The following is a 24,055-nucleotide window of genomic DNA, read 5'->3' on the forward strand; positions in this document are numbered from 1 at the left end:
AGCTTTTTTTTTAGATAAACAGATGGTTTTCTGTAAGTTGCCATCCTCTAGCATGTCCTTGTGTTTTAAGAAAAAAGAAATCATACAAAAACTGGGAGCTGACAATCAAATAGCTGGCAGTTTTATCACCAATATTTAAATCACTATGTCAGCTTATAACTTGGTAGAAAGATGTTATTAAAGGCATTATATCAAGGTAGATTCTGCAATGACATTTTCATGGGCTCTTATAGCTTTTGTTGGAGAGAACTTCTGTTACTGTAATCCTTCCACAGGCAATTCTGAGAACCTCCAAACAATTGTAAGCCAGTTAACATCTGCAAACTGCACAATCTCTGAAATTTCAGTCTAAAAAACTTTTTAAAGTTACATAACAGAAACTTCAGAATGGACTAAACACTAGAAGAGTGTTGGAAACCACTAGAATAATTGAAATGCAAGGTGCTACATAAATGATTAAACAGAAATGCTCTGTAAGAAGAAAAATGTAATCTCTTTTCTGCTTTGTTGTCTCAAACATATCTATGTATATTTTATTTCGGATACTTCTGCTGATTTTGAAACACATTCATGACTATAATTAATATTTACTTACTTAAATATGTATCAGAAAATGCAGAATGTGATTAAGTTAGCATTACTTTGAGAATAAGTTCCTAAGTACATATACTAAACTAGAAGTGCGGTGCCATATCACGAGCCTAAAGTCACCTTTAAACAGACACAGCCAATTTAATTCCCTGAACCATAAGCTATGTCAATTAATGTATTCTGGTGCAGGTATTTTTGCCAGTGGAGTAACAGAATTTCTTCTGATTGTATCATTAGAATTAAAACTGGCAAAACTTTCCAACATAGACCTTAGGTTTGCTGCATTGATCAACCTTCATAAAAACTCATGACATTAGTAAAAAACTGTCCTTTAGTTAATTTACTTGATTAATCTTCAAAGAAATTCATACTGGTAATAGAAAGGAAAGATAAATTTTGATTATATAAAAATGTGGTCTCCAGTACAAAACCAGCTCCCTACTCATTGGCTTCTACTGCCACCCATTTTCATGGGCCAGGTTCCAACATTTCATTCACAAAAGATAATACTTTATCAAAACAGTAAGAAACACTTAAGGTGGCAATGCATTAATTAATGGTACATCACAAACACATTTGTAAATCCTTATAATGAGATGTTAAAATTTATATAATGCAATGAGCAAAGTGCATTTCTGGCAAATTACTGTACTGAGCATAAGCTGCAAGGTTTTGGTAGCAGAGGGGTCTCTGTGGGAAGAGGCCACATGCTGCCTCATGCTGGACACAGCCCATTTCAGCCAGCTCCACGATGGACTGACCATAGAACACAGCTGAGCCCATTGGCCAAGCTGGTGGCGCCTCTGTGAAAACGTATTTAAGAAAGGGCAGAAAATGCCACAGGGAGAGAGGAAGAGGGAACAAAAAGGCTAAGAAACAAAAGAGGGACCACCAAGGTCAGAGGAGTAGGAGGTCCTCCATAGCAGAGCAGGCATCGCCACATCCTGAAGGGAGCAGATACACTCCTGGAAGGACTGCAGCCCGTGGATAGGTCCACTCCAGCGCAGATATTTCCCTGAAGGCACTGTGGCCCTTGGAGGAGCTACATTGGAGCAGGTATGCACCCAAAGGTACTGCAGCTTGTGGAGGACCCATGCTGAAGCACAGGAAAAGAACAAGAAGGAAGGAGCAGCAGAGTGAAGTAACTGCAGCCCTGCCCTGTTGAATCCCGAATCCCTCATTGAAGGAGTTAAGTGTAACTTGCAGCAATAACAAGGGGGAAGAGAAGAGGTGCTTGGAGTGAAGTTGAGCTTCAGAAAGGGGAAGGAAAGGTGTTTTCCCTAAGTACATAAACGTTTGTTTCCTTTTTTGCTTTCCTTTTTAAGCAATATAAAACTAACTACAAATTTGTAGCTGCTGTGTCATTTTATCTGTGATTGCACATATTATTTTTACTTTCAGGACTTCCTGCTTCTCTCATAAGCAATGGTAGTTTTATTACACTATTCCCACCTGCCTTAATAAAAGGATGTTTGGGTCTACAGTATGAACCTCTAATAATTCTGTTAAGGCAATCCCAGGTAATTTTACTGGCGATTATGATGTATTTTCATAGAATCATAGAATGGTTTCGGTTGGAAGGGACATTAAAGATCATCCAGTTCCAACCCCCCTGCCACAGGCAGGGACACCTTTCCACTAGACCAGGTTGCTCAAAGCCTCGTCCAATCTGGCCTTAAACTCTGCCAGGGAGGGGGCATCCACAACTTCTCTGGGAAACCTGTTCCAGTGTCTCACCACGCTCACAGTAAAGAATTTCTTCCTAATATCTAATCTAAATCTACCCTCTTTCAGTTTAAAACCATTCCCCCTTGTCCTATCACTACATGCCCTTGTAAAAAGTCCCTCTCCCGCTTTCCTGTAGGCCCCCTTCAGGTACTGGAAGGCTGCTAGAAGTCTCCCCGCAGCCTTCTCTTCTCTGGGCTGAACAGCCCCAACTCTCTCAGCCTGTCTTCATAGGAGAGGTGCTCCAGCCCTCTGATCATCTTTGTGGCCCTCCTCTGGACTTGTTCCAACAGCTCCACGTCCTTTTTATATTGGGGGGTAATTTTATTACCCATAGTCTATATTTATAGAATTAAGGTTGACAAACAGAGATGAGAGATACAAATACAAAAGATGATTCAGTAGATTTCCAGAATGAAAGAGTTACTTGACCCATCAAATCACACAGAATCACAGAAACATAGGACCACAGGATCACAGAATGGTTAAGGTTGGAAGGGACCTCTAGAGGGCATCTTGTCCAACCCTCCTGTTCAAGCAGCGACATATAGAGCTGGTTGCTCAGGACAATGTCCAGTTGGATTTTGAATATCCCCAAGGACATACAGACAGGATTCACAATTTGACACAATTCAATAATCTGGCCTCAGTGTATCACTGTTAACAACAGAAACACTCACAGTTTATTGGAAATTGTGGGCAGATCATGGATGATCTCTTCATATGGCTCTTCTTGAGATAAAGTAGAAACAGCTGAAGGGTCTTTCATTTTTTCCTCCCAAACAATTTCAGCCTTCAGAAGCATTTCCTCAATAAACTCAGAAGCTGCAACATCTAAGACATTGGAACACCAAGATATCAGACAAAGAAAACAGTGCAGAAATGCTCCTTTCAGTTCAAATCTCTAGATCAGATTAAGATCAAGATTAAGCATCCAGCTAGATAAAACGAAAAGAATTGCTCAGATATTGATCATAAAATAATACTTGAAATGACTGAGAAAACAAAGGCAAATTAAATTCAGTATGGAATTAAGTTGTCATTTGCAAAACCTCAAAACCATTCTCACTGTGTAGTGAACTGAAGTATTATTCAATAATTCATAGGACTTCAGGACAAGCAACACAATTGTTTTCAACTCTGTATTTCAATGAAAAATCCTTCTCAAACCTTTTACATTTTGACATATGAGATTTATGTCTTGCACATACAGAAGTGCTGAAATCAGTTGTTCTTGCAGACCAGAAATATAGTTAACTCAACTGTGTGAAATACATACTAAATATGGTTAGCTAGCTGTATTGTTAAATGATTTCAGTTTGGTTCATAACCTTTTATACAAATACAAACTGGCATGTATCTAACCACAAAAAACTTTCCTGAGATTGTGTCATGAAGTTCCCTTTGAGTGTACTTGTAGGTGACAGATTATTTGAAGCATAACATAGCTTAGTTTATTACGCAAAGGAAGTTTCTCCTCATAATCTGTCAGAAAATTCTGTTTACTACATTACTGGGTTTCTTCTTCATTTTCTTCTAGGCATAGAAGGTCAAACAACCATATGTTTCTTCTTTCCAACACTGCTATCTAGCATTACTGCATTAGCTCTCTCTTGATCACTGGGTTAGACCAGTTGATCTGAAGTCCCTTCCAACCTAACATATTCTATAATTCTGTTATCTTTAGAGCCAGTGCTTCAGCTCCCTGTTGCTATTTGGTCTAAGAAGGTGCCTTCTTCTGTGGGAAACAACAGGTATCACACTTGAAAACTGGATGGTGAATTTGTTTTCAGTCAACACCTATAGAGATTCCAGTTCATGAGGCTATGTCCAATCACTAGTTGAGACAGAGAAAGGAACTCAGTAATAAATCACCAAGGAAGTGTAAATGCAGCTACGACCAAGGCACTGAAGAACTTACAAGGAAGAAACATAACTAAAAATAAATAGGGAATGCAACAAGTGGAAAAATGTGCTATCATTTGGTATGACATCCTGCATGATCATGACTAGCAGTTCTCAGCAATGTATGAAAAAACATATATACACACATGCATATGTGTATATAACTACACACTATATAAACTATATGTATAAACATATATATATGTGTGCCTGTTTGTGTGTAACTAATAAAGCAAGAAGGAAAGAAAACAGTGTCACAGTAACTAGTATATACATAATATACATGGATTTTCACTTACCTGAAGGCTTTTCATTATTGCAGTTAAGAAGATTGGGATTTGCCCAGTGCATCAAAAGCAGCTTCACAAGGTTGGTCTAAAATGGGCAAAACCAGAGGTGTTTGAAATGGTGGAAGCAGGACAGGAGCAGTATACCTGTCAATCAGTTTATTCGTTCCTTCTTGCACTAGCTGAAATCATATGATAAACCACAGGCAACACCTCCAAAATACCACCTTCTGCAGCTACTACACACATCGGTATAAATCACAAAAGGCAGAAAAAAATACAGTTTTTGTATGACTTCTGTGTACCTTCAGCATAACTCCACCCTCAAAGTCTCCCTCCATCCTTATACGTGTAAATAAATCTGCATCGGCAGGGAAAAAACCTAACCCTCCATCACCACCTGTCATGACATAGATCACGAACATTTCTTTATGTGTAACTAATTCAACAACTGTGTACCATCACTGCCAAAGGGATCTGACTCGCAGCCATCAAAGAAATAAACCTGTTCTCTGTCAGTAGTAGAAATTGGCACATTTATGTTGTGTTTACCAAATCCATTTAATGTATTAGTAATGGTAGCAATTATAGTACAGTAGAGTAGGGTAGAGTATCATATAATGAAAAAGTCTAAAACGTATTTTTCAATTCCTGCAAGAATGCTGCAAGCAACTGTTTTTAGCGAGCTCTTCTATTGCTGCACCGAAGTCTCTAGAGATAGTTCTCCATCAAAGGCTGTACTAATGCCTACCCTGATAAATTGGTTGGTCAGAAAGCAGTAAGAAACTGCACAAGGAGAAAAAAAATAGATTTAGAATGTGAATATAGAGCTCAACTAAATGAGAGAACTCTTTGCACTTTTGGATACATGCTAAACCAAATAGAATTTATAATGTAAATTTAACCAACAGGGGAGTCCAGGATGAGCACATGGGAAAAATGGCTGTGCAGAAAAGAAAGGATTCTTCAGAGCAGAAGAGAGCTACAGATAAATGAGACCTGAATTGGAAGGTAGCTAAGGGAAACAGTAGTAATTTGGCATAAAACCAAGCAATAAATAAATAAGTAAATAAAGGCTAAAAAGGAAGGAAATCATTGCAATAAAAATAATAAAATTCCATACGGATTCAGTACACAGGAGGCAACTTACTACAACATACCATGATAAAAGGGAATCAGTTAATGCAAAAAAACCTGAAACTTCTAATCAGAGGAAAACAGGGAAATATTGTTGCAAATTTCTATAAAAATAAAAAGATCATGCTCTCTTCAGCTTTCTAATGCTGGCTTTCCATTCTGACAGTAACAGTAAAAAATTCAGCAAACTGTGGAAGCAGGGAGGAAGCCATAACAGTTTTATTTCCAAATCCAATCAGCTCTGCTTTCAATGAAGAACCCTCAACACATATATCTCTGTGTTTTTTCATTATGAAAAAATGAAGCATGCTTAGTCATTGAGCTGACTAAATCAGCAGCAGTTGCATAATCTTGTTAACAGTCATTCTGAAAAGTGGTAGTTGTTTTATCAAAGGAGGGGGGGTTTAAATGCACTTTTAGGTTAGCAACAAAACACAGCTTTTTGGGTTACCAGAGTTTTGGGTTTATGCCACAAGAAGTCACTTCTATGCTGCAAAGTCAATGCTTCCTGCTGCCAAAGAAATAACTCCTGCTGGAAATCCTTGATGCACATCACCAAGATGAAGGTATTCAGGTCACTGCTAATTTTCATTACCTGCTTTTGGGCACGTAAAACTGTCTGTGTTAGTTTTAACCTCATTCACTTATGTTTTAGAAGGAGTATTTTAAAATCTAATTGCGAGATATTCAGAACTGTGCCTAACAGTAGAAATATTTGTAGAATAATTACAGCAAGTTACGACTATCCAAAGATATTTCAATTACGGAGTTACAAATAAAGCAGATATGATTTTGTTAGGAGAAATTGCAAAATCTAATGAAATACGGTAGACCCTAAGAATAAAATGACAATACATATTTTGATTCTTATTGTCCAGTGTTGTCTCTGCCAATTAATACAAACGAAAAAGCCAGAAGCTTTTTCACCAAGCCAGAAGCTGCTTGCCTTCATTTTCAAAGGCCTTCATAGACCCTTCATGCTTTACATATTCCCAGTCATTCAGCATTCAGATTTGAGTTCCCACCTCACATCAGTCTGTGATACATTTTCAAATACCTGTTTCTGTGCTTTTCCTAGGCTGCACCTTATACTAGCAAGGAAGTCTTCAAAATATCTGCCATACTACATTGTAAACCTCCATTCACAGCCTTTTCTGATGTGATGCTTGCCAAAGCAGAAAAACAGGTAAGGCGCTGCCATTCCACCATTCAGGTGGATTGAAAAACGACTTAATGTCTGAGCCTAGAGGATGGTGATCAGTGGCAAGAAGTTTAGGTGGAGGCCAGTAACTAGTGGTGTACCCCAGAGACCAGTATTGGGTCCAATTCTGTTCAACATCTTCATCAATGATCTGAATGATGGGGCAGAGTGTGCCCCCAGCAAGTTTGCAGGTGACACCAAACTGGGAGGAGTGGCTGATACACCAGAGGACTGTGCTGCTATCCAGGGGAACCTTGACAGGCTGGAGAAATGGGCTGACAGCAGCCTTATGAAGTTCAACAAGGAGAAGTACAAAGTCCTGCACCTGTGGAGGAACAATTCCAGGCACCAGTAGATGCTGGGGGCTGCCTGGCTGGAAAGGAGCTTTGCAGAAAAAGACCTGGGGGTTCTGGTAGACCCCAAGTTGAACATGAGCCAGCAATGTGCTTTGGCCACAGAGAAGGTTAATAGTATCCTGAGATGCATTAGGAGGAGCGTTGCCAGCAGGTCAAGAGAGTATATCCTTCCCTTCTAAGTGCTGGTGAGGTCACACCTGGTGTACGGTGCCCAGTTCTGGGCTCCTCAGTACAAAAGAGACATGGATATACTGGAGAGAGTCCATCAGAAGGCCACAAAGATGATTAAGAGACTGGAGCACCTTGTATGTGAGGAAAGGCTGAGAGAGCTGGGACTCTTCAACCTGGAGAAGAGAAGGATCAGGAGAATCTCATCCACGTGTGTAAATACCTGAAGGGAGAGTGCAAAGAGGACAAAGCCAGGCTCTTTTCAGTAGTGCCCAGTGACAGGACCAGAGGCAATGGGGACAGACTGAAACACAGAGTGCTCTATCTGAACATCAGGAAACTCTTCCATACTGTGAGGGTGACCTAGCACTGGCACAGGTTGCCCAGTGAGGTTTGGGAGTCTCCATCCTTGGAGACATTCAAAAGCCATCTGGACATGGTCTTGGGCATCCTGCTCTAGGTGGCCCTGCTTGACCAGGGGAGCTGGATTAGATGACCTCCAGAGGTCCTTTCCCACTTCAAACATTCTGTGATTCTGTGTAATATGGAAAAGGTCGCCTATGGCTTTTCCAAAAAAGACCATTTTTTTCTCCATCATAATCAATTTGTTAGCAAAATTTTAACAGTTTGAATCCTTATGGACAGGGGAAATTCTGAATGAAAATATATAAATGAAGACTATATTAATTACAGCCTTACATAGGCAAGATTAAATAAAAAGATTTTTTGTGTATGTAAAAACTCTGAGCTTGATAAGCAACACAATGCACAATTAGATGTGCCGGCAGACCACCACAGTTACACCAAAAGAGCTATGGGTTTTTTTCACAAATATCAAGTGGGCAAAAAAAAAGCAGCCTGGCTACAGTGAACCTGAGCATTAGTCCTCACAGGAAATATTACAAAGAAATGAAGCGCAATTCACATTAATGGGAGCAACACTTATAATCTAAGGAGTTAGAAAACACTCACTGGACATGGAGCATTGGAGTTAAAGAGTTCTTTAAACCTAACAAAACATGGAGTGCAACACTGAAAATAACAGGCTAAAGGGAAAAAAAAGGCAGCATAAATAAATGTACTGCATAGGCACATTATAAAGCCTTCAAATACAATTTCCCCCTGCCAAAAAAGGCACCAGGTTTTACCACACATTAAATGTTAGCTAAGGAAGCCCAATGCTCAGTTTCATAAATCACAGGCTTAAGAACACCAGTGTTGGCCAGCTGACAGACTGTGAGGCTTGTTGCCCCAGGTAAGTGACTGCAGTGACAGGGTAGGAAATATGGGGCATGAAGGAGTGACAGAGATTCCCCAAGAATCTCCCTATGCACTTGAGGCTGCAAAGGCAGCTCCAAACCGCTCTTAAGCCATGTTAGTCCTACTGCTAGTGAATTAGCTGGGGAGCAGAAGCAGTGGTCCTGAGAAGTGTCTTCCTCTCGTGTACGGTCAGATATTTTCCTCTGAAGCAATGCACAGGACGCTGGATCTGTGCCAGCAGCTGCAAAGGACAAGCTGCTGGCTTTGGCTGAGCATTGGACTCTTGAGTTATTATCCAAGTCCCAATGCCACTACCTCAGGTCATTTATTCCCTTTTCTTTACCATTGGAGAGATACCTGCTTAAGTTGTAAATTCAGAAAGCTGGAGGTTTTATGCAAATGTCCTGATGTGCTACTTTGCACAGCAATGAATATGCATCATCCAATTTGCATACATCCCCAACAGTAAATTCCTTTAGTCTGTCACTTTTCTTCCTTGTCAAAACCAACACTTCTCTCCACTCTCTTTCTGTTTCAAAGTCGCACATTTCCTACCATCCTTAGTGACCTGGTTCACCATCCATCTTTTGTTCACACACCCCCATAATTTCTTATTCCTCAGGCCCTTTTTTCTCCGTTCTCTGTATCTGAGACTTCCAGCTCCTTACATGTATCTCCCCAACTTGTTTTCTTCTACCCTTCTACTGGTGCTCTTATCCCTTTTTTGGGACAATGCTATTTTTCTTTACCTTCTTGACATCCATTCCTCAGTTCTCTTTGACTAAGGCCTCCCCACTCTCTTCCTGCAATTTCCTTCCACCTGCTGTCACTTCTCAGGTTCCCACTCCATTTTCACTGTATATGGTCTCCAGCACGCTCTCATCCACAGTGAGACAAAGCCGTATAATAGGAAACTAGTGGATCAGCAACCTTAGATCAAAATCAGTATTATTTTGGACCATCAGTCTCACAATATTGTGTGAAACAGTGAAATCCCCAAGTATTATTTTAATATCTAAGGTATTTATTCACTAAACACAACAAAACCCCAGGCAGAACACATGAAATGCCGCTGGTTATACCATTATTATTGGCAGTCTTCACCACTGAGAACCAGTTTTCAATTGCTCATAAGGCTAAATTTTACTTCACTGGGTTGGAACAGTGCATGCTTACCTCACTGTGTGATTTTTGTTAGGCAGTTTGCTCGGACTGCTGCCTGTGAGTGCTTATGTTTTGGGTTTTTTTTTAAAATTAGTCAGAAAAATAAATTGACCAAAAATGAAGCACTTCTGGGAACAGGGTGTGGGAAAATATATTGCTCGACCCTTGTGAGCTCCAATGTTAGCATGATTTGAAGACTTTGTATTAGGCATAAGATGAATTCTGTGGACTGAGAATATTCCTATTGTTGTCTGTTTGGAAAATTGTCAAAACTTAGCCAAGTTTCAACCTTTTGAAAAAATCATAGCCACCAGATGCTTACAAGACAGTTTTTAGATTATAATGGATAAATCAAAGAGCCCACCTCTCCTAGTATGGTCCACTGTAGGCTGTTACTATTATTATTATCATTACTAAGCTTCTGTGATAGAATTGCTGTAACTTCATTCAGCAGATGGAATAAGTAAGATCAGATAAGTCATGGAGTAAAAAACTGCTTAGAATAACACTGGAGACATGTATTTAAATAATGGAACGGGGTGATAATCAGCTCTTCACTAAGCATCAAGGACATTAAGAAGCAAAGTGCAGGTTAGGGACCTGTATTCACTTAAGCTACTGGGGAGCGAAGCAAACAAAAGCAAATCCCAAGACAGAGACTCCCAACATTTGGGACTGAGGTATTTATTAAACTATTAGAGTTACTGTGAATTGAGTTTTGAAGATCATATATTTGTTCCCCGTTACATAATAGTACGCCTTAGAAGACTGAGTCTCCCTTAAAGCCGAAGTCTCTTATGTAAACCGATAAATAAGAGCAATATCATTCAGAAGCTAAATAACATTTTTTTTCTGCGATTGCTATTTGATCCGTAGTACTGCTCTAGACACAGGAAATGATGTCTGAAACTCATTACAGATCTCCCTTCTTAATAGGAAATAGATGAGGAAGACATTTTTTTCTATTTGAGTGCAGAAAAAAGAGGACCATAACTACCTGTGGTCAGCAAACTGGAACAGATTAAAAAAAGTAGGTTGCGGGAATGAGACTAGCAGCAGGGTAGAAAGAGCGGAGGGGAAAAAATAGAACAGAGCACAGATAAAATGCTGGACTTTGGAACTAACAGCATGAAATAAATGAAGTGAAAGGGAAGAAGAGAGATGTGGCAAGGAGCTAGGATGTAGGTAGAGACAGACTAAGCAGAAAAACAAAAGGAAAGAAGAAAGTGAAATGGTGAGGAAAAAACACTGAGACTGAACAAGGGAGATGGGGACTGTGAGCAAGTAGAGAAAAAGGGATAAGTATAACAGAAGAGCAGGAAGGTTGGCATGAAGCCAAAGTAGAGAAAAGAGAAAGCTTGGATGAGACCCAGGGAGAGGAGGACGGGCAGAAGCAAGTTGTGCAAGGAAATTAGTATTGCGATAAAACGTGTATGGAAAGGACATGAAGCCAGGCAAATGAATGGGACAATAAAGCAACAGAATAAAGACAAGAATGGAACAGACTGGAGGGCATGGGACAAGTAAGTTTACATGCGGGAGGAATGAACTATAAAGACTGTGTCTGTTCATACACAGAGCTTGGAAAAGAACACACGTTCCCCAAGTGTCACTGCCACCTTTCTGCAGTCAGCACGTTTAACCTCTGTGGCCTGAGAGTATGCCTTTTAAACCTCTGGAACAGTTCAAGTAAAGGACAACCTAATACTCTTTTCAGCTATCTAAGCAAGTGACAAAGGTTACTTAAAAGTTTGCCTACAACTGAAATAAGGACTTCAGCAGTCTTTACTTCAAGACTGATAACCTACATTTCTATTTTTCAATCCACCAGGAAATTAGACAGAGAAAAAAATAAAACAAATTGGGGAAAAATATTGTGTGATTTTGTGATTAAAGGTGCCTATACATTGTGTTCCTACAAGTTATATATTAATACTACAGAGAGGATCATAAATCTGGCACTTTCTCAAAGTTTGTGCCTGAACAGTCTTATTAGACTTCTTTTTCATATAAGCCCCTCGTATATGAGAGACAGTTACTATAAGTGGTATTTCAAGGAAAATGGCATTTATATTGATCACTGAGATCCTGTAATAACCAAATAAGTAAATAGTGTAGTCTGTGCACACCTCAGCTTTTAAAACATACAGGTAAATATGGAGAATTTTATAGTAATTTTGTAAATTGAGGTTGTCCCTAGTCTGTATATGAAGCTCAAACTTGTAAATGTATTTTTCTTATCCTTTGGTATTGTGTGAATCTAGCTTTTCTTGCCTTAGTGTTCTGTACCCACAATTAGCATTTGAATAATTTATAGAAACCTTCTGAATATATTGAGAGTGAAAGAAAAATATGACAGGCAGAAATCCCAAAGTGGTCTCTCTGCTTGAGAAAATGAGTGTAATTCGATCTGAGCGGAAATGCTGCTCTTCTACCTGTGTACAATCACACATGCTAAAGACGAACAAAAAGACTAAAGAAAAGAGGGTGATATATGTCTGGATAAAATATTCTCTAGAGGATTTTCTGACCATAAATGGAAGATTCCAACTGCTTGACAGAGAAACTATGTATTCCCTGGGTGACTATACTCTATTCTTTTTGAAATACTGAACAAGCACCTCCTTCTTTACGTTCTTCTCATTGAAAACATTCGTGGAATGTGTTTGCAGAAGTCCAGAAACTGCATTCAAAGGAACTGCTACAGCAATGGCCAAACTTGAATGAGATTAAATGTAGTTTTCTATGATGAGTTCAGATATCCCATCTACATTGAAGCATATTCTAATGATGGATGTGGATTTTTTTCTATTTTGAGGTCAACATGCACTTAAAGAAAAGAAAATGAAACTAGAGTTTATAGTTGAGTCAAATGACTAATGTGTTTTGGTAACTATGAGCAAATTAGGTCACATAGTAAGAAGGTGTGTTCTCTTAAGACTTCAGCAAGAAGCACAGAGTCCCTTCTACGATCTGAAAGAAATGCTGTGTTTGGATGAACTAACTAGACAGAAGGGTATGATTCAGTCCAAGCAAAGAAGCCAACCAAATGTGTGTTAAGGGAGAATATACTTACAGAATGGCAGTTTCACACATAAATTTTGAAAATTACACAGGATGTGTATAACATGCTAAGAAACATGAGGTAGGCATCTGAGCTCTCTAACGGATTTTTATTTATTTGGGATATTTCCAATTCATTGATGGGAAGAAATCCTTGCTAGTGCAGGAGTTACTCTTGGTGAGGTACAGTCAGCAATTCAATGATTCTCTCATCCTTTTTTTTGACATCATGAAACCGTTAAAGCTCAAAGCCAGAGGCTAAATCTGTCTCGCTATTAAGAGAGTGCAATGGAGCAAGCTTAAGTATCCCTTATAATCCACACTGCTTAACTGTTAGCTCTGTCCCTGGCTCTGCTTTGGACCACTCCAACCAGCTCTCTACAAACAATACTAATCTCCTATAGAGGAAACTAGCTCTAAACAATATGAATGTGAGCCAGACTGTTGCCTCACTTAATCCCTAGCCTTCTTTTATTCAGCAATTCAACAGTTTAGACATAGGCAGCATCCCCCAAGGATGAAATTTTGGGAGAGGTAGTGTTTAAGCTGCTGGGGAGTCAGCTCTGACCTGCGTGCCTCTGATAGCTGGTTTGAAAGGTGACATTTCTGTGATAAACAACAAAGAAACAGCTTGTGCCTGGGAATTGTGCCAAAGTACCCAAGGCAAACGTCAGAGCTGCAGCCTATTCCCACCACAGGGAGGGTGTGTGCTCTCCTGATCTCAGCAGCCTGGAAGATGTCCAGCAGGGACAACACTACCAATGCCAGATTACTAGCTGTTCACAAAGTGATTGCTGTGCTAAATTCAAATTAAGGGGCCAGCCTCGGAAATACAAGTCTCCCTTCCGCAGTTGGTATCACTGCCAGCATGGGCCGTGTGGTACCCAAGTGATGATGTGTGCCCCACTCTGGTGTGCACATGCAGCAGCCACATATATATACCAGCACTCCCTATGCAGCACATGAATGAGACAAGTGAGTTCAAACTGCCATTAACAGCAGTATTAAAAATGTTTATGTTCAAAAGTTCCTGTTAATTTTACATGGGCAACCCTGCCATATTCTAATTTCTTGAGGGTTGTTTCGCTGCCCTCATAATATGATTTTGAAGGGGGTTTTTGTGTGTCACTCATGCAGACTTGAATGTGTGTCGAAGAGGATATTATATTCCATCATTTTGTTAAGGTAAAATTATTAAGGTAAGCAACTCTGACCTTAATATCTCGATAATATCCATTTTTGGTACAATGTTAGAATCCCAATATGCATTAAAAATAAAAACTTGCTTTTAGCCCTAATAGTTACAGGGGAGGAAACGACAACAGTCCTAGAAACTCAGAATAACCTTGCTTAAAAATATGCCTATTTTTTAATGCTATTACCATTATTTTTTAATGTTTTCCCTGGTAGTATTTCAGTTAATAGTCAGTTGCACTCATTGGTAACCTAATCTGTTCCTGGAAAGCAGAGCCTCATCTTACAAACAGAGAGACTGACCTTCAGGCAGCAGCCTCAGTTGCCTTATTCTGTATTTAGTAGCTATATCCTCTACATAACCCTCAAACTCACTAGTAGTATCCTGTACTCCTATGCAAGAAAGATGTTCTACTCTGGATCTACACACTCTGGCACTAATAGGACAATTAATTTATCATTCGCCCATGCCCTTTTTCAATATTTGGACTAATACTGTTCTAGAAATTTAGATGGTAAATTTATCCATGAGACTGCTTTTCTTTACAAATATATTTAATGACAGGTACAGATTTTTTTTTTTTTTTTAACATCAGATAATACATACTGGTACTTAAAACTCTTGGTTATTCCCTGTTTGGAAACAATGCAACAACCTACTGCTATGTTTTGCTTTTGATAAGATAGGTACTGTTGTAAGTATTTAACTCTACCCCCTCTGTAGGATTCACTCTGTGCAGCTTTGCACTAAGAGTAAGGCATCAACTCTACGCCCCCTTTATGATGACTGGGGAGACCCAGCACATCCAGTGGGTAGTTGACCCATCCTTTGGTCCCTTTGCCCTGCACTTTGGTCTGGATTCCTCCTGTAGAAATGTAAATGTTCAAGTTAGACCTCTAACATGTGCTAGTTGCCCATGACCTCTATAATCAGGGAGGGTCAGACCTCTAAGTAATGATTCATCCCACGTATTTTAAATGCACCTCCTAGATTTGTCTGAATTGCACTCTAGAGGTGATTCTTCATATTAGACAAGACAAAGCTTTGACTTTGTGCTTAAGTTGTAGTTGGCTAAATTTAGTTGAGAAGAATCCCATCCTAAATAAAGCTGGTTTTGCCATTATCGAGGTGTCTCTACAAGCGAGGTTTTGATTATAAGGTGTGGGTGTGATGTCTTTCACATGCTTAGCTCACTCAGGATAATGTGTCTTTGCTCCAATAATTTCTCATATAATTTACTGTGGAAGTTGGAGCAATAAGCTTTTTGTAATCCACTTACATTGCATATTAATTTACAACTTCAGATTTGTAACAACAAGCTTGCAGCACCTTTATTCTTTACAAGTTTCCCCCTGTACAGATGCAAATTAAATTTTCGCACTATAAATTTTAAACTTCAGTAGATTCTTCTTTTTTTTTTTTTCCAGGTAAAGTAAATTAGTACCATCTCTATTATTGTTATGGTCTTACAAATAGCCAAATACATTTTTTTTCATTTTGTATATTTTGTATTCATTTTCACTTTTTGTATTTTGTGTATTTGCAAACATAAAACTGTATATGTACACAGCTCAGGTCCTTCATTTGAGTCTGGATGTCACTCTAAAACAATGCAACAATTTCTTCACAAGAATATCACTACTCAAATTTTTTCATAAGGTAATATGCAAAATGTATGTATGTAAGGTCTACAATATAAAATAGTTAAAAAACTAAATGTGTCATTTGTATAACTAACCCAATGGCATTTTATTAAGGTAAGCAGCTTCTCCAAATGAAAAATATACCTGAATTACTAACAATTTTGTAGGTATTTTATAAGAAGGAAAAACTATGAGTCCTTATGATTCACAGAATATAATATTAATTATATATTGGATGGGGTTTGGTTGCAGGTATTGCAGCAGCAGCACTAGTAAACTACTAAACAACAATGGTTTAGAACGGGTTTTTTGAAACTTCTGTGACCAGTCATTAAAGGATCATTGCTTGTTAGACAAGCTACAAGACAAGAAAAGGCTATTTTTCTGTTCAGATACATTCCTGGAAGGAAAGAAATCCTCTCAAGAATTGCAAAGAACATCAAACTAAAACCAAATAGATTTTTTTTTTACAATCTTCTAGTAGAACATACAAATTTATCACTGTAGCGAGTTTTTCAAGTGAGACTTTTTTAAAAAAAACTGCCAGAAATATGTGTTACAAGAGGGTGAAACCGTAAAGGATGGAGTCCAGAACTTATATTAATGATTTTCCCAGGGAACGTTAATATTTTGGGCTAAAAAATAACTATTTCCTCATAAATATATTTTAATTTAAAACAGACTATCCAAATCATGTCTTGACTAAGGTTATTCCCATTCTGCCATACTACTTTTTCCCTTAATAGTAACAATGCTCGTATTTGTCTATAATTAATTACTCAAAATGGAATTATAAATATGACATGCACATGAATTCATACTAAGGCTAAAAGACGTTTCAAAATTATCATCATAGAAAAGGAAATATTAAAAACACCCTGATGGCTTAGCTACTGGATGAAATATTTTCCCTGATATCTAATAAATCCCTCTTATAAAGGAATTTAAATTATTTACTTGTTTCTTACAAACAGAATCCATATGAAAGCCATATTTATCTCCTAAGTAAGTATGGCAAACTATCTATAACGATAATAAGGTATCTCTAAATTGAATTATTCATTAACACTACAAAGGGAAGATATTTGTCCTGTATTTTGTACATTTTAGTGAGGAAGAGTGCAATGTTACTTCATTTGTCTTCCTCCATGTCTACTTGTACAGTGACTAGCACAACTGGTCCCTGGCTTCTCACTGAATACTCCTGGAATAGTAAGAATCATCACCCTCATCATCTGGTACATAAAGGGGGACACAGTTCAACAAAAGAGCCAGCAAAAAAGATCTTCTCACAAAACAGCAATCTGAGCTCAGAACAGTTCAAAAGGAAAGACATTTTTTCTGTCATCAATTTTCAATTACAAACTTTACATGTACGGATCTATCTCCAAAAGAAAGATACCTAAGTTAATGACAAAAAGGGTATTTCAAGTTATCCAGGGTTAGTGTTGCAGACATATACATGTTACACACATATAACCAAAGAAAAGTCGTTTAGGCTTCACGCTAGAAGAGATTACAGCCATTGTATAACTACATTAATGCAGTACAAAGCCTGAACTTGCAAGCCACCCTGAAACGTAAGAAACAGTAGTGCCAGCTCGAGATTACATCACTGCAGCCACCTTACTGCCGAATAAGAGTTTTCTTGCCCTACTGAAGTCTGAACACAGGTAAAGTGAGTGTGTGCCTGCCTGCAGTATCAGATGAGGATCCAGTGGAATCATTGAGGTCAGCAGAACTACAGAACAGCACAGGATGAGATGGGATGAGAAAAATAAACCTACAGTACATGTAAAATGTCACTGATGTCTTGCTTGCTAACAAAACTTTGGTTCAGTATATTTTTGCAGAAAAATTTTCTCTGTAAATTTCACCTTCCAGAAACTGTTGAGAGTACACTTCAGGCCATACATACATAAAACAATAACTTAGTCTATCACGAAAATAGGCTGAGCTTTCATACTCTGTAAAAGAGCACATATAGGGTATCTCAACAGGAGAAATCTATATCCCAACAGAACTAACTAGTCTCAAACACATTTATTTTTATTATATTTTTACTATCTTCTTCCTATGAAGTGTATTATTTATTTTCTGAAGTCTGAAAAGAGGTTGGAAGCCATTTATTCAATGAAAGTGAGAACACATGGAATAAGGAAATACACATATGTCATTTCAATAAGCAACAAGACATGAATCAATATATAAGTACTGAATTGTATCCTTAAATGGTTTTGCAAACTTTAAAACTATATTGTATATGTAGCAGTCTTCTAAAGAAGGTGAATTATAATATATATGCATAAGTACTTGAATTACATCTGTCTACCTATATACATGTCATTTTTTGCTTCTCTTTAGGTATTTTGGCATGTTTATAATCTACTCCTTAAATTTTAACATGCGGATCACCTGCAGTGAAAGACTCAAAAAAAAAAAAAAGAAAAAAAAGAAAAAATAAAAGCAGTCTTGGCTTCATATTCAGATCACTAAGGGTGTAGTAAAAACATCTGCATCCCACCGTTTGTATCTCAGCACCTTTATCTTGTAATTCACAAGTTTACGCACATGAGTACCAAAAGGCAACTGAGATACCAGAAACAAACATGAACAAAAATCCTAGTTCTCCTCAATCATAGAATCATAGAATGGTTTGGGTTGGAAGGGACCTTAAAGATCATCTCGTTCCAACCCCCCTGCCATGGGAAGGGACACCTTTCCACTAGACCAGGTTGCCCAAAGCCCCATCATTAGCTAGAGATTCAGCTAAATGAATGGGATTGTCTCCACTGAGATCAGAAACAGAATTAAGATTATCTAACTATCGAGTTCACACTCCAGCAGAAGTCCATGAGGATTTTTATTAGAAAATTAAAAAAAAAAAAAAAAGAAAACCAAACAGAGTCCTGTTTAGGATCAACAACTTTTTCCCATTCTGAGTTATGTTTAAAAGCATGGTTGATGGTGATAGAAACAGGGGAATGACTTGACAGCTACAATTCATAGCATTTTCTGACTAACTCGGTATACCTACAGCCACAGTCCCAGGAAGGATATCCCTGCCATCAGCAGGAATCTGGACAGAAGAAAGCAATTTGTATTCAAAACAACACCAGTAAGCTCACTCTTGTGTCCATGGCAAAGGAGGTCCAGCCCCTCCTGGTGAAAGACAAAGACAGGAAGCGACGAGTTTTCCAGGAGCTGCAGCAGAGACCTGACAGGAGACAGGGCAGGAACATGGAAGGCTAAGCAAGGATGTATCAGAGAGGTTTTTGGAAGGTAGCTGTGGTAAGTGGTGATTTGTGAGCCATGAGGTGGGTCAGTGGTAGCTGTGAGGAGCTCCCCTGAAGTGGTCAGACTATAACAAAGGCACACTGAGCATGTCCTGGAAGAGTGAGAATGAAGGAAATGCAAAAAGGTGGGATGTTAAGAGGCACAAGTCATGTTTAGGCGTGGCCTCCAAATCCCAAACCCAGGGCACCCTTCCACAACTCAGTGACTGGAAAACTTTGAATACGACTACTGTATTAAGTGGATCCTGGACATTCATTCACAGAGATATACACAGCAATAAAGGTAGCTAAAAATAAGAGTTTGACTTCAGAATATAAGAAAATAACAGACAAAAGTGCTTATTTTTGCTCCCTTTCAAATTTCAGTGCAAATTTAATTTTTTATGGAGACAAACTGCTGTTGATGGTAGATTGATTTTAATGAGCTGTATTGGGCTGATAGCTTTACAATGTCTTTTCTCAAATGACCTGTCATTTGAGATGCCACCTATAGTACAGAAATATGTAAGCTTTTCACATTAAAACCAGAATAGTCCCCCTGATTTTAAAGTATTTGCTATTGCTAAAGACTACCACAAAGAAAAGAGAAGCAGGTGAAAAAAATCATGTCTTACCTGTCCATACTTAGCAGCTAAATGTAGGGGTGTCCAGTACTGATTATCTAGTACATTGAGATCAGCCCCATGATCCAGTATCAGAGATGCAACATTCTTGTATCCATTAGCGCAGGCCACGTGCAGCTGAAATATAAAAGTATCATAATAGTTCGAAGAAATCAGAAAAGCCCGTGATGAGCTATTGCGTATCTTGGCTGCCCCACAGACCTAACTGGCTAAATCACAATAATGACAAATACAAAACATACATGCGATAAAAACAGACTGGAAAACAACTGTGGAATCTTTTTTAACATTTATAAAAAAAACTAATGAACAATAAGAACTTTATATTATTGCAAACTATTTAAACAATCTAGTTTCACTAGATACTTTTCATACAATTTCAAGCAAACTTCCTTTCAAACACATTCACAAACTTCATGAGCCCAGGTAGATTCATACATTTCAGCAGAGGGTGACCTAGACCTAATTTTCTTTTGTGGCAGTTCAAATATCCCAGATGTAAGCTGACACTACTTTACTCCAAGATGAATTCATTAACACATAATCAAACCAGGCACATTGAGTTTGCAGCACAAAATCAGTCACAAATAATGCTTTCTCAATTCTGAACCACAGGGATTTTATTTCTTTTACTTGCATTGCTTCCCTAGACACTTAATTGCATGTTGACGTACATACTTCACATGACCAGATTGATCCAGATTAGTTCAGTGGTGTTTATTTTCTCATGGTTCTCTGCTATGATTTCAAACACTCCCTCCACTCTCAGGAGCAAAGGGGACAAAATTTGCATGTGGAAACTGGCACAATATAATTGCTCATCCCCAGTTAGAAGGAGTCAGTTCTCATGATGGTCAGTAAGAACAGAGCATAAGAAGACTGCAGAAATGGAGAACTGAGACTATAGGTGGTAACCTGTATCCCCAAATCATCTAGCCCAACTACAGGATTTTTTTCCCTTGAAGCAATGTTAGCCAAAGAGACTGTTTTTCTGAGGATTGAAATGAATGGCTAATTGCAAGAACAAGGTCTTGCAATAAACCTTTTACTAGAACTGTGTAGTTCCAAAGTCACTATAAGCATAGGAGACACCAAAAACAGAGTCCACTATGTTATTTGCCTTACTTGCTACTTTTGGTTCAGCTGCACCTGCAGACTATGCGTAAAGTTTTCTCTATGAATATCTTTGATGCAGAGCGATGAAACACATTACACCTCATCAAAAATCTTCCCCTGGAAAGGGAGCAGAATACCCTTGCCCTGGGGGCAGAACAGCAATTCTGTATGCTATGAATGTTCTAATCTCAAATGTAAAAAAACCTCAAAATTTTCCCACAATTTGACAAAGTTTCAGCTTTTCTTCTGTTTTAACAGAAGAAATTACATTTTCTATTCAGATATCATTTTGACAAGTGGTATTTTAAAGTAGATTAAAAGCTCACAGGACAAGGAAATATTTTATGACTGAAATATTTCAAAGAAAATATTATTACAGGAGAATTTAGTAGAAAAAAGAATTTTGCCATATATAATTCTGTGTCTATATTGCATGTACACATATGTATGTGCTATGAATCTATGAGAATGTGTGCACTCATATATTTATAGCATTGATTTTTTGCCTGATTCATCTTAACTTAAACATGGACTTAGATATATTCTATCAAGAGAAAACAAACCTCATTTGCTACTTACAACTGAGATATTTGTTGTTTTCTCTGTACAGATAGATGTAGAACAACAAAAAACTATTCCCAGAACCCTTTGATACACATACAGCTATCACAGACTGGCTGACTCCACACCCATGAATAGACACAGAGCAGTTTAACAAATTCTGGACTTCCCACCAGTTTGTCAGCCAAAAGCTTCACATAACAGAAATATCAAACAAAAGCAAAATGATCCACTCTGTAGCTACTTGTTGCAAGACTATGAAAGAAATTCAAAAAATCAAAGTTCCACATAAAAACTCTTCATGCAAAAAAATGTCTCCTTTGTTCACATCCCACCAAGCAAATAACAAAAAGCAAACTATCCACAATGCTTTTCTCCTAGTACATGCAGTACTGTTACACACATTTCAGACATGCATTTCAACTGCTTCAGCTGACTACAGAAAAGGTTTTACACAATGATAGCTAGGTAAGTTCATAACTCAATTTAACTAAGCCAATTCAGGCTAAAGTAGCAATAAGAGTAAAGTACAATAGAAACAACTTTGCATTTTACTGTGATTTAGCAGTTTAGTTTAAATGTATCAGAAAACTGGAAGTTAAATTAATGCTTTTCTGAAATAAACTAGAAGTTGTGTTGTTTCTTCCCACCCCTCCCCTGCTTCCCTCCTGTTTTTTACCACAGTTAACTGCCTTGGGGTGGCCACCCCAAAAGTCATAGCTTTCTGTATCGATAGATTCAGTGGCTGGATTCAACAACCTGAGATATGAGACTGCTCACTTTTTCAGTTACAATTTAAACACTCCATGCGTTTTAAAATATGGAATTAAATACTAATGATTCAGTGTATTAATTCAGAACCATGCAATGTAATTCAGTATAAATGCTGAAATAATAATAATAATAATAATAATAATAATATAATGTTCAGTAATACATCCCATTCTAATTATTTTAGTACAGTATTTTCAGAAAAACACAGAAGAATTTTAAAAAGTTATTCAATATCTTAATGCTGCTGATGAACATTTACTGATTGATAATGATATTGAAGATTTTATATGCAAAGAGAACATTCCACAGAAGTGCTATCTAGGGAAAAATACATTAATTTTAAAATGCTTTGACAGCTGAAGAAGTAGCAATCCTGAAAAAGCAAAGGGATAGAAGATCTATTAGCAGAAAAAAGTATAATGAGGCCCAGTGACTACAAATAACTTGCAAATTTAGAAGAAGGAATACTTATCCACTGATACGGTGGATGCTTCATTACAGTGAATCAAGATAGGATAGCTTCATAAAACAGTGTTTTAGCCTGGTTCAGCCAGAAGATGTAAGCCTAAAACAGGAATCACTGAGTGAAGTTTCAGGCCTTCCCTTACACAGAATGTCAGAGACCACAAGTATCTGCTACAGTTCTAAACTACAGTGCCAATATTTTTTTTTTTCTGTAAATTTGTGTGTTGCCTGTTCAGTGGCTAAGAGTAAGAAAGTTGTCATTAAGGCACAGATGTTGCACTAGCCTGTTTTAAAATCTGCACTATGCATGGTATTGACATATATTTATTTTCAAAAGGCCAGATGAGAACCAAAATCTTGCATTACCTCATTTAGCTTTTAGAGAATTGCCTTGCAAACATGCTCACCAGTACACAGCTGCAGTACATGCGTATTCACAGGGTGATGATTACATATTCCCACTCACCAGGGTAACTCCTTCATCATTCTTTTGATTCACGCTTCCTCCACTTGATATGAGCTGTTGGACATCTGTAAGCATTGTCATAGGTCTCTGTATCTTCATTTGGCGCAATGAATTCAGCTGTACACCTGGAAAAAAGAAAAGGCTAAAACCTTCTGCTGTTTCATTCATCAATAAAGAACAGATACATGATTTTGTGTTCTGGGTTTGTAAAAGCTTAACCAACATTTAATGAGACTTCAGTGTATATTTATAGAACATGTTTACTTCCTTATATTTATCAACAAGTTTACTCATATCTTTATCAGTCGCTACATGGATGATTTAACATCAGTCAGCATTATCAAATAAATGGGCCTGATGCCCTACTGATTGGCAGGAGCAGTTGTAGTTAAAGCAGTTGCAATATCATTAGATCCACTGGGACTGTGAAAATAGCCGTGAATGGGAAAAGAGTTAAACACTCTAAGGAAGCCACTCAAGTCTTTAGGTCTTATTTAATGAAAATTATTTTTGGCTGCATTCTTTCAAGCCTGTGTATACATCACCGTGTCCAGACTAGTCCCTCAAATCTGTTGGCTCAACTGCTTGAGAGATTGTGAAGTTAAGCAAATGACATTACAACTCAACACTTTTTTTTACTTGTCTGGGTTATTTTTAACGAGGATTAGTTCTCCAGCTGAGCCTAGATCATTGCAGGCCCCATAAACCAAGACAAAATGTGGTATGGAGGCCGGAACAAATGGGAGAGGATGAAAGGAATGAAGGGCACAGGATTGCTTGTGTCAGCATTGCTACTGAAAGAAACAGTTGTCAAAGCACAGCTTTAAAAAGAAGATAAGCAAAGCAGTCTATAACCAAATGAAAGCATGGCCTCCAGTCTGAAGAGATTTAAAATTAGAAACAGAGGGTAAAACAAAATTGCTAAGTGGTTAAATTAACAACTGGCTGTGGCTTCATTGGAATATCTAACCAAAATTCAGGGCTTGATTGTTCTGCTCCTAGCTTCATAGAGTCACTTACATCCATATATAGAAAATGTAGTCTGAGCATAAAAATCCT

General features: G+C 38.0%; 1 protein-coding gene across 1 annotated transcript in view; it reads right to left on the minus strand.

Moving 5' to 3' along the window:
* The window catches only part of MYO16 (myosin XVI), a 324,197-nt gene that overhangs the window by 198,740 nt on the left and 101,402 nt on the right, over positions 1 to 24,055 (minus strand). Inside the window, exons 5-8 of the mRNA XM_068425451.1 lie at positions 22,997 to 23,121; positions 19,606 to 19,731; positions 4,521 to 4,596; positions 2,997 to 3,150 (exon numbers count right to left, since the gene is read on the minus strand). Of these exons, the coding sequence (XP_068281552.1) occupies positions 2,997 to 3,150; positions 4,521 to 4,596; positions 19,606 to 19,731; positions 22,997 to 23,121 (481 nt within the window). The remainder of the gene's footprint in view (positions 1 to 2,996; positions 3,151 to 4,520; positions 4,597 to 19,605; positions 19,732 to 22,996; positions 23,122 to 24,055) is intronic.

This window comes from Nyctibius grandis, chromosome 2 (genome assembly GCF_013368605.1).
Source record: "Nyctibius grandis isolate bNycGra1 chromosome 2, bNycGra1.pri, whole genome shotgun sequence".
Taxonomy (NCBI): Eukaryota; Metazoa; Chordata; class Aves; order Nyctibiiformes; family Nyctibiidae; genus Nyctibius; species Nyctibius grandis.